The sequence below is a fragment of the Diplotaxodon limnothrissa genome, linkage group LG3 (genome assembly GCF_057381915.1).
Source record: "Diplotaxodon limnothrissa isolate DT_005_m linkage group LG3, D_limnothrissa_male_GT1.1, whole genome shotgun sequence".
NCBI classification, from domain to species: domain Eukaryota; kingdom Metazoa; phylum Chordata; class Actinopteri; order Cichliformes; family Cichlidae; genus Diplotaxodon; species Diplotaxodon limnothrissa.
The window spans coordinates 34,113,944-34,124,345 of record NC_140598.1 but is presented as its reverse complement, the minus strand read 5'-3'; the positions used below and the strand labels follow the sequence as shown (position 1 = coordinate 34,124,345).

At 38.5% G+C, this 10,402-nt stretch overlaps 1 protein-coding gene across 1 annotated transcript; it reads right to left on the bottom strand.

Annotated features, from left to right (window-relative positions):
• Positions 1–297: 297 nt before the first annotated feature.
• Positions 298–4,824, bottom strand: LOC146635493 (butyrophilin subfamily 3 member A2-like). Its single transcript, XM_085350143.1, has 5 exons — positions 4,746–4,824; positions 4,213–4,551; positions 3,277–3,555; positions 1,162–1,285; positions 298–781 (listed from the first exon to the last, which is right to left on the bottom strand). Exons 1-5 carry the CDS (start codon positions 4,822–4,824, stop codon positions 298–300), a joined length of 1,305 nt encoding a protein of 434 aa, XP_085206269.1.
• Between the last annotated feature and the right edge of the window lie 5,578 nt (positions 4,825–10,402).

Sequence of the window (10,402 nt, the reverse complement as noted above, 5' to 3'; positions counted from 1 at the left end):
TGTTTAAATGTATATAGTATAAATTTAAAGCAAACAAATAAAGAAACATTAGGCATCACATTGCAAAATGACAGCAAGAGAAAAAAAACAGCAAAATCCATGTTTTGTTTGTCGTGTTACTCTGTCCTTTGCTGAGGAAGAAAAGCAAAAAACGGGTTAGGTTCATAACTGAAGACACTGGGAATGTAAACTGAACACAACACGACAGTTTGTATGTGTGATTTTAGCAAGAAATATATTAAAGAAAAACTTACACACCTGTTCAGTGTCTCTCACTTGTTTCTCTGACAGTTTCTTCTAAATCTCTTCTATGTCTTCCTGTTTCTTTCTCAAGTGTTTAATAATTTGTTCCTTGTCTTTTTCTAGTTTTCCCTTTCTTTCTGTCATTTGGATTATAATGTTCTCCGTTTCCTCCATTAGCTTTTCTGTCATCTTTAACAGTTCTTCATGTACTTCTGTTCTCTTTTCCAGGTCAGTTTTTTTATCTCCACGCTTGCTCTTTTTTTTCTCTTTGTCAAGTAATGGGTTTTCTATCTCCATCTTTTTCGAGATCTCTTTCATCTCTGCCTTGTCCTCCTGCAGCAGTGTGAAGAGTTTTTCTCTCTGGTTCTTCAGAAATGTCTTCTGCTCCATCAGTTTTTCAATGGTTTGTCTGACATGTTTAAAGTCCTCCTCATTGATCTGCAACTCATCTTCAAGTCTTTTCTTTTCCTCACGTTCTCTCTGTAATTTTTCCTCCATCTCTGTTTGATGTAGTTCATTTTCATCCTCATCATGTTTGCTGATATCTGTGTGAATAAAAATGCAAAAAAAAATGTTCAAAAGTAATATCGCTGAGAGAAAAAAACAGACTTGCTTCCTACAGTAAACATTTTTCCCCCAAAATTTCACATTTGCAGGGGAAAATGAAATCATAAACACAAAAAAGTTAAATAATTCACACTGAAACAGTGTTAATGAAACCTAATAAATATTAGGTAGATATATATATTATGTTTTTAAGAAACATTTTAAACGAAAACACTAAAAAAATATAGATTATGTTGGTTCCAAAGGTAGGGATAAATTTAGTAATCAGTACATGTTTAAAGTTCCAAACTAATGCATCCATGAATTTAATGATTATCTGCGTTTGTCAGAAAAGTATGATAAAGTTAGAACTTACTGGTTTTGTTTTGTCCACATTTCCATATTAGTAATACTGTTGTACCAATCAATATTAAGCAAACAGCTAGGTTGATAGTAATCTGAACAGCAGGATTACACTGGACCGAGTAGAAATCACCTTAAATTAGAAAGCACACAGAATGTACTGTCTGTAAATAAGAAGTAATGTGAATAACTAATAAAGTCAGGCCATAGCTGGACTGGCCATCGGGCATACCGGGCATTTGCCCGGTGGGCCGATGGTGATTTTCATTTTCATGGGCTGATGGGGTTTTTTTTGTTTGCCTTTTGTAACGGCATAAACAATGAGAGGTGGTGGATTGGCCAGATTTTGGCAGATGTGTAAAAATAGCTCAGTTGTTTGGTGGTGGCTATGGCGGAGCTTCCCCTGAGACCAACAGGTGGATGAAGGAAAGGAGGGGAGGCAGGAGGAGAAACCTGAGATGGCTGCAGGTGAACTGAACTTCAGGTAAGAAGTTATGACCTGCAGTCTATCTGGGTCAGATATAAACCAAGTTTAGCTGTAGTTTATTTTCGTTGTGCTAACTTTTTACAGTCAGTTACAGTAACTCGTACTGCGCACTAGCTAGCATGACGGAGTTTCTATACAGCTGGGTGTGTGCTATGATGCTACTGATAGTGAACTTTATTTTATTCATAAGGTTAGTTAGTAGAGTTGCCAACCTTCCTGTGAAAAATGGAATCGTCCCGTATTCAGAGAAAATATTACGCTTTTCGTATTGAGCTGAAAAGAAACAAAGTTTGTCCCGTACTTCAGCTAGAATGAAAAAAGACACAAAGCTGGAGGTATTCTGCCCCCCAAAAAGCACAGCTGTTTCTTCTTCTCTCATTCAGTTAATTTAATTTAGAGTTTTTCTGTGTCTTTGCTGCACAGCTGCCTCTTCTTCTCTCATTCACCCCCCTCCCTCTCCTGTTGCTACTTCAATCATGAAACTGATCAATGATCAGCTGATCGGCTTTTCTGACACCATTCCCGTCTCTCTTGTTTATCGCCCACTTTGCGCCAGAAAAAGGAAACCAACTGATCTTGCGCTAAACAACAGCAGCACGTTTGATCAGCTGTTGTTAGAATTTATTTAATATTACTTTCTAGTATCAGCTGATGTTTGTTGGCGCCACAGCCATAAATCTGCTGGTCATGATATTGGTTTGGATATGTGGTGAGAGGGAAACATGAAGATGAAACCAGGAGATGCCATCCATCCATCCATTCACTTCCGCTTATCCTTTTCAGGGTCGCGGGGGGCGCTGGAGCCTATCCCAGCTGTCATAGGGCAAGAGGCAGGGTACACCCTGGACAGGTCGCCAGTCTGTCGCAGGGCCAACACACAGGGACAGACAACCATTCGCACTCACATTCACTCGCACATTCACACCTAGTGACAATTTGGATTATCCAATTAACCTATCCCCACAAGCTGCATGTCTTTGGACGGTGGGAGGAAGCTGGAGTACCCGGAGGGAACCCACGCAAACACGGGGAGAACATGCAAACTCCACACAGAAAGACCCCGGCCTGATGTTGGAATTGAACTCAGGACCTTCTTGCTGTGCGGCAACAGTGCTAACCACCGTGCCACCGTGCTGCCGAAACCAGGAGATGTCCTTACTGAATCATCAGAGCTGAACAGGTGATGGAGAAACAGGTTTACCTTTTAGGTGACATGAATGAGTTGAAGGGAAGTTATGAACTGTTTCTGAGAGGATCCTTTTCTACATAGCTGACAGCTGGAAACTGTGCAGGGGAGGGTCCAGCAAGGTTTTGACAGGGGGCCAGTTAGGGAAATTAACAGGGAATGGGGGGCACAAAGAAATACTTTTCTTTCTTATTCTCATTTAAAATGTCTCGCTTTTTACAAATAATTATCTAAATCTTACAACCAAAGTGTTTATCTGATGTAAAATGTATATAAATCATACATATATACCAACAAGACAGTTTACATCACTGTCACAACAGCGTTTGTTTTCATTCAAAGGCTTTTTGGCTCTTCCTATAATACCTGGTGGGCCGGTCTCTAGTCAAAATGCCCGGGCCGAATTTTTGTCCCAGTCCAGCCCTGAGTCAGGCATATCTCATTTTTCTACCTGATACATGGATATGTGCTTCTTCAGTCTGGTTGATGTTCTTCTGTTGGACTCTGCAGGTGAGACTGTAGGTCTGTCTCTTGTTCACAGTCACAGTGCTGCTGACAGTATAGAGGCCATCAGAACCTTTGGCACTGTTTGTAGATTCAGCTGTGATTTGGTTTCCCTGACTGTTCAGCCAAAACACGTGAGGCTCTGGATACCAGCCGTTAGATTTGCATTTAAAGAAGATTTCATTTTTGTCTTTGGATATCTCCATGACTACAGAAGAAACAGAACCTACAGAGTAAAATAAGGATAAAAGTTACTTGGAATCAAAGTTCAGAATTAAAACATTTTTGAATTATTTCAATGGTTCATGTTAGTCCAAATTCCTTCCCGATTACCTTCGATTACTCTGTGGTCACGCCATATACTTAAGCTTTTTGTTGAAATGGCAACAGTGGCTTAAATTGTAATTATAAATACTACTATGCTCTTTTAAAGATCCATTATGGTTGTCCGATTTAATCCTGTTACATATTTAAATGTAATCTGGTCAGGTCAAATGCTTTTTTCTTTTGTTGTTTTTTACCCAGCTGCCCAAATGTTCCTCTCATTGGCCTTAATGCCCTATGAAATGTCTCTAATTCTAAATACCCTCACTATCTTCCACACCTCTCTCCTGTTAGTAACCTGCACTTCTTGAGAACTCAATAAACTATGCCATGCGTCTGGTCAGTCCAAATCTCAATCCAGTTAGCTATGTTAGCTCAAGTAAGAAATAATCTGTCTTTCCCAAATTTTATTCAATTTATATGCTCCTGTAGATGATTCACTTCCCAGTAGAATATCCATCTTGTCATCCAAGGTAAGCTTCTGTTATTTGTCAGTATCCCATCCCTTAATGTTTTTCTTTTTTTTTTTTAAGAGCAAATGGTATTGATGTCAACTTACCAACAACGAGCTCCATCCCAGTTTCTGCACCAATTTCAGGAACAAGGCAGTTATACATTCCTGCATCAGAGACTTGCACTTTGGAGAGTTTCAATGAAATGTCACCGCATTTCAGTTTGTTGACAGACAGTGATGTTCTTCTGGAGTATAAAGTATTCTGAGTCACGAGCTCCGCATTGTCCCGCTTTAAGTGGACAAATCTTGGTTTAAGGTCACGTCTAGACCATTCCACAGTCAAGTCAACAGCATCCCTAGCTGGATCTAGCTGGCATGGTAAAATGATGTCATCACCTGTCATTGCAACCAATGGTTGAGTTGGACCAATCATCTGAGACTGACCTGTGGATAAAGTATAATAAACGAATAATTTAATTACACTTCCTTTGGGTAATTTTTCTTGGGCTGCAATTTCTCAGGTGGTGTTTTCTTTATATCTTTCTTCCAGTTGTCTTGCAACACTCCCAAAACATATACACAAAAACTCTCACCACATTAACATTATGTTCATTGTTCAATATTACTCTGCAACTTACCTCCACAATGCCATGTTAGAAGAAGAAGGATAACATCATGATAGAAAAACAAGAGAAGCCTGTCCTTCATTGAATGCATTCTCGATTTCTGCATAGTAAAAGTAATATAAATACAGTGGGTATGGAAAGTATTCAGACCCCCTTAAATTTTTCACTTTGTGTTATATTGCAGCCATTAATGTACACACAGCACACCATATTGACAGAAAAACACAGAATTGTTGATGTTTTTTGCGGATTTGGAGGAGGTAGAGCAGGTCATCTGCTAATCTGAAGGTTGGTGGTTGGATTTGCATGTAAGATTGAAAGCACATCCATAGAAAAAACATTGATATAAACATGATATTCCAGAAACACGCTTCGCCAATCGATCAGCTGTTTGTAACACTTCCTACGTCCATCAGCGCGTACTATCACATGACCACATGACCTGCCCGAAACCGGAAGTGACGTCATTTTGCGGAAATGTAGTTTTTTTTTTTACCATCGTGGCCTCATGAGCTTATACTTGTGTTTTTAAAAGTTATGTTTGACTTCATGACTTTCTGTGTCGTTTCTGGGATGCTTAGGACTCATATTGCACTGCTGGAAATAGTTTATTTTGATGCATATGCTGTTATTTTGCAAATTTGCACTATAATATTTATTTTCGTTTTTCCTGCAGTATATAAAAATTGGTGTATTTCAAAAATAAAACTATGAAGACACTTAAAATAAATTTCCTGTGGTGGGAAACTAGTTTGTGCAACTTTTTTGTATTTACAGTTTTGAGGGATAAGCCTCTTAAATTTCTCTAACTAGAAATATATGTTAAAAAAACAAAAACGATTTTCAATTTTTTTGTAGTTTATTGCACTTTTTTGCAATTTATGTAATTACTATGCACCTAATGCAGACATATTATTAAAGTTTGGGCTATAATGGTTGTATTGATGTATAGCAACTTGAAATGCTCCCAAAAATGGCTCCACAGCAGGTAAAAATATAATATAAGCTCTGGCGAACTTGGTTCTATGGTAGGTCTTAAAGGGTTAATGTACACATAGCACACCATATTGACAGAAAAACACAGAATTGTTGATGTTTTTGCGGATTTGGAGGAGGTAGAGCAGGTCATCTGCTAATCTGAAGGTTGGTGGTTGGATTTGCATGTAAGATTGAAAGCACATCCATAGAAAAAACATTCTGTGAATTAAGCCCTTTCAGTACTCAGAGTAGAAAATTGCTAAGAACCATTTACCTGTGATATCAGTTACACAGTTTCAAATTTATACATATATTCTGTTGTGCTTATCTTTTGTTGTTAAAGTTTTCAGTGCTGGTACAGTTTGCATAATAAATGTGCTCAATAATGAAACAGATGTTGATTTAAAAGTAGTTTCACACACACGTGCATAGAAATCACTCTTGGGGCTCCCTGGTGGTCACACCAGTTGCAAAAAGACAAGAATTTCGTGCATTAGCCTACAATGGCAAAATGGTTGAATCTGAGGGAATACAGCAAAAAATGTCAAAAAATACAACTTTTCTTCAAAATAAAATGCTGACATTACAGGATGCATGGTTTTATACTACAACAGTATTACAAGAGAGAATAAAAAAAATGTGGTTTCAGTAGAAGTGAATGGGGCATTTTTGTGTCGAAAGACACTACACAAAAAATGCAATCAAATCGATGATGTTGCTGTTCTTTGACATGCCCAAGAATCTAATCACCCCAATGTCACATCCTCATCCTATTTATTATATGGGAAACTATTTTTTGTGAGTTTGTTTGAATAAATAATTAATACATCAGATGTTTAAGCTGTCATTTAAAGGCTTAGAATCCTAAAAACAACACCAACAAATGTTTTATAATTTTGAAAAGTGCTCAATTTGATTAAGTGATTAATCAGCAGAGTATGGATGACATCTAGTTCAAAACTGTGAATAAAAAGAACAACAACATGATTGCCAAATAAATAAAAGTCCTGAGAAGGGCATGTGGGTTTTTACAGTGTAGTAAACAGTAGTAGCTGCTGCTATATCTTCCTTTGAAAGCAGAAAAGTGAGCTCTCTCGTTTTGATTGACAGAGTACAGAATAAACCTGTTGAGCTTAAAGTTTAAAATCAAACAAACACCTCCAAACATACAGGTTTTTTTCTGAGGAAACTGTCTCTGCCCCCAAACAGCTGAAAAGTCGTGTTAACTGATGATTGTCACAGTTCAACACTTTAATCTCAGTAAATTCTACAAACGTGCTTCATCTTCAGTCGTTTCCGACAGCTGTGCTCCTGAGTTTGTATCAAGCAGTCATTTTCAAAGAAGAAACTGAAATTATTCATGTGAGTTTACTCCGTACTCTGTAAACAGCAGACCAATCAGCACCAGAATGTGGCATTGACAGAAAGAAAATCTGAGAAACCTGCTGCAGTCAGTCAGCTCTGTGTTTTATCTCTTTTGGGCAAATAAATGAAAGAAAAGCACAAAGACTCAGCCAAGGCTGGAGGTGACCCATCAAACACTCACCAGGAACACAGATCAGCTTAGACTATGATTTTTTAGTGTAAAATTAACTTGCTCAGTATCAGTGTAACTTAAGCACATGACTAAAACTGAAAGCTCAGAGTTTATTTTAAGTCACCTTGATGAGACAAAGTCCTGCTTTACGTGCAGGTCTCTGCACGATTCCAAGAACAGTTCGTTATAAAGATAATACAGCTTTTTGCTGCTACATTTGGAGCTTTGTGGGAGCTTTTAACAACTGACAGACATTTTTCATCTTGTATGTGCTCACAGTTTGACAGAGAAACAACAGTCTGACTTTATTCAGAGTTTATTCAGTAACATGTAGAAAAAATCCCTTTGTTTTTCACATTTTTAGTGTTTTGTTATAAGGTTCTTGTTTGTTTGTTCTCTGACTCAAAACAAATGAAAAACGAAAACAAACAAATTAAAAAAAAGACTTACCACAGTTAAAGACCCTAGACGCTGACACAGTGATTCAATCTGTCACTCTCAAAGTGAAACAAGTCGCTGGAGCCGAGCAGGAAACGAAGACTGAGACAATGATTAACGAGTCACTGCGAACCAGACACTCAAGTCTGATCAGTTTCTAACGTTCACTGCTGCACATTCCTTGGTGTTTATCAGATAAACGCTGAGCATGACGAACACAGGGACGGATGACCTTGATTGCATATTGCATCAGTTCAATGCCGAATCCGATCATGTGTAAAAAACCAAAGAGGAGCTCAAAATGGTTTCAGGAGTTTCTTATTACCTTCAACAAAGAGCTCATGTTTTTGGCAACATTTGCATTTCATTCTGTCTGTAAACACGACAGCTCTAAAAGTTTGAATGTATTCTGATAAAACTCTGTAGGGTGTAGAGCAGGATCGTGTTATAAAAATCCAATAAAATCTGGCTTACATCCATCGAGGTCTTCACGGTAAACTTTATGAGTTGTTGGTTGAAAATTGACAAAAAAACTTAAAAGTCAAAAATTATGATTCTTAAAAGTGTGCTGTGTAATTTCAACATTTATAAAGTACAAAGACTTACAATATCATATCACATTTGACCTCTGACCTCTCCCCAAGTTCAACGGATCAACCTGAAAGTCAGAGTAATGATAATGTTATATAGAGCCATTTATTTAAAACGATGTCATTGTTGGTACTGACAGCATGTAGCGAATGATACATGGGGATTATAAATATCAGGTTACTTTGGACCTCTGACCTCTTCTTTTGGGTCAAATATGGTCAAACTTTCATAAAATGTATTTCATCTATGCTTCAAATTCTGTTGCCTTTATTCTGTTGCCGTGCTTCACGACTCTGTTTTGTTCATTACAGTAATAGGTTACAACCATTTAAATACAAAACAGTACATGTACAATGTTCCTGAATGTTTTTAAATAATCTTTTTCTTATCAAAAAAATTTTTTCACTTCATGTTTATCATGTATGTTATATGAATTTGACTAAAAATCAAATACACATGTAGTCACATAAATAGAAAATAATTATATTTAAAATGATGTAAAGTATATAAGATTAGTTTTAAAAGACTCTTTGACATGTTTGTATACTGGAGGCAGAGGCTCCCACTCATGTGTGGAACAAGTCAGCGTCAGTGTTTTTAATGTTTTGACACAAAATCAAATGGTGACCTCTAGTGTCCAGCTGCACTGAAAGGACGCAGCACAGCTGGAGCTCTGTGTGTTCAGCCTCTGAGGTCTTCAGGTGAACCAGCCTGTAGCTCCAGGTCGGCTGCAGAGTTTCTGACCTTTAAAGAGAAACATCAGAGGTCTTTGTGATCAGATCAGGCTCTGTGTTTCCTTCCTTCATTTCCCAGCTTCTAATGAGTGACAGGTGTTGAGATTCAAGCTGAAATCCAAACTTCTGCTCAATAAGAAATGTTCAAGTCTTCTCTTCAGACTTCCATATCACCCTATTAGAGCACTTCGCTCTCGCTCTTTAGGCCTACTTGTTGTTCCTAGAGTATTTAAAAGTAGAATGGGAGGGAGAGCCTTCAGTTTTCAGGCCCCTCTTCTGTGGAACCAGCTTCCAGTTTGGATTCGTGAGACAGACACTATCTCTACTTTTAAGATTAGGCTTAAAACTTTCCTTTTTGCTAAAGCATATAGTTAGGGCTGGACCAGGTGACCCTGGATCCTCCCTTAGTTATGCTGCAATAGATGTAGGCTGCCGGGGGATTCCATGATGCATTGAGTTTTTCCTTTCCAGTCACCTTTCTCACTCACTGTGTGCTAACAGACCTCTCTGCATTGACTCATATCTGTTATTAACCTCTGTCTCTCTTCCACAGCATGTCTTTTATCCTGTCTTCCTTCTCTCACCCCAACCGGTCGCAGCAGATGTCCCCGCCCCTCCCTGAGCCTGGTTCTGCCGGAGGTTTCTTCCTGTTAAAAGGGAGTTTTTCCTTCCCACTGTCGCCAAAGTGCTTGCTCATAGGGGGTCATATGATTGTTGGGTTTTTCTCTGTATCTATGAAGCGCCTTGAGGCGACTTTTGTTGTGATTTGGCGCTATATAAATAAAATTGAATTGAATTGAATTCAGCAGCTTCCAGGATCTCTTCTTCTGACTCTTTGTGTCCAGCTGATGGTGTCCACATGCTGAGGCTCTCTTCATCAAGGCCTCTACACTGGTGTGTGAGCAGGAGTCACTCTCTTTAAAACAAAACACAACTGAATATCACAAGTTTAAGAAACTTCAAAGCAGAGACGGAACAACAGAAACAATCATATTTGATGAAAGTGCTCTGATAGAGACTGACCTCTGTCTATGTCAGTATCCACCTGCTCCACCCAGGATCAGCAGGAGGAAGAAACTCACTGCAGCAGCAGCGATCAGTCCTCCTCCGCCTAAAAATAAGAACATCCCACACAGGAGACGTCACTGAAGGAGAACTCAAAGTCTTTGCACTTTTATTCTGAAGTTGTTCCATGATTAGTAGAAACAGGTTTTTGCTGACAGGTGAAGCTCTGCCTCTTTTTATTTCATGTTACTGACCTGCTGCCAGGTAGTGACAAACTATCCCTCCAGCTTTTTTGTGTTGCTGCCATCAGCTTCAAACTGAGCTGATGTTTTTTTTTCAATAAATAGTAAAAGGTCTCAATTTAAACTTTTCTATGTTCTGCTGTG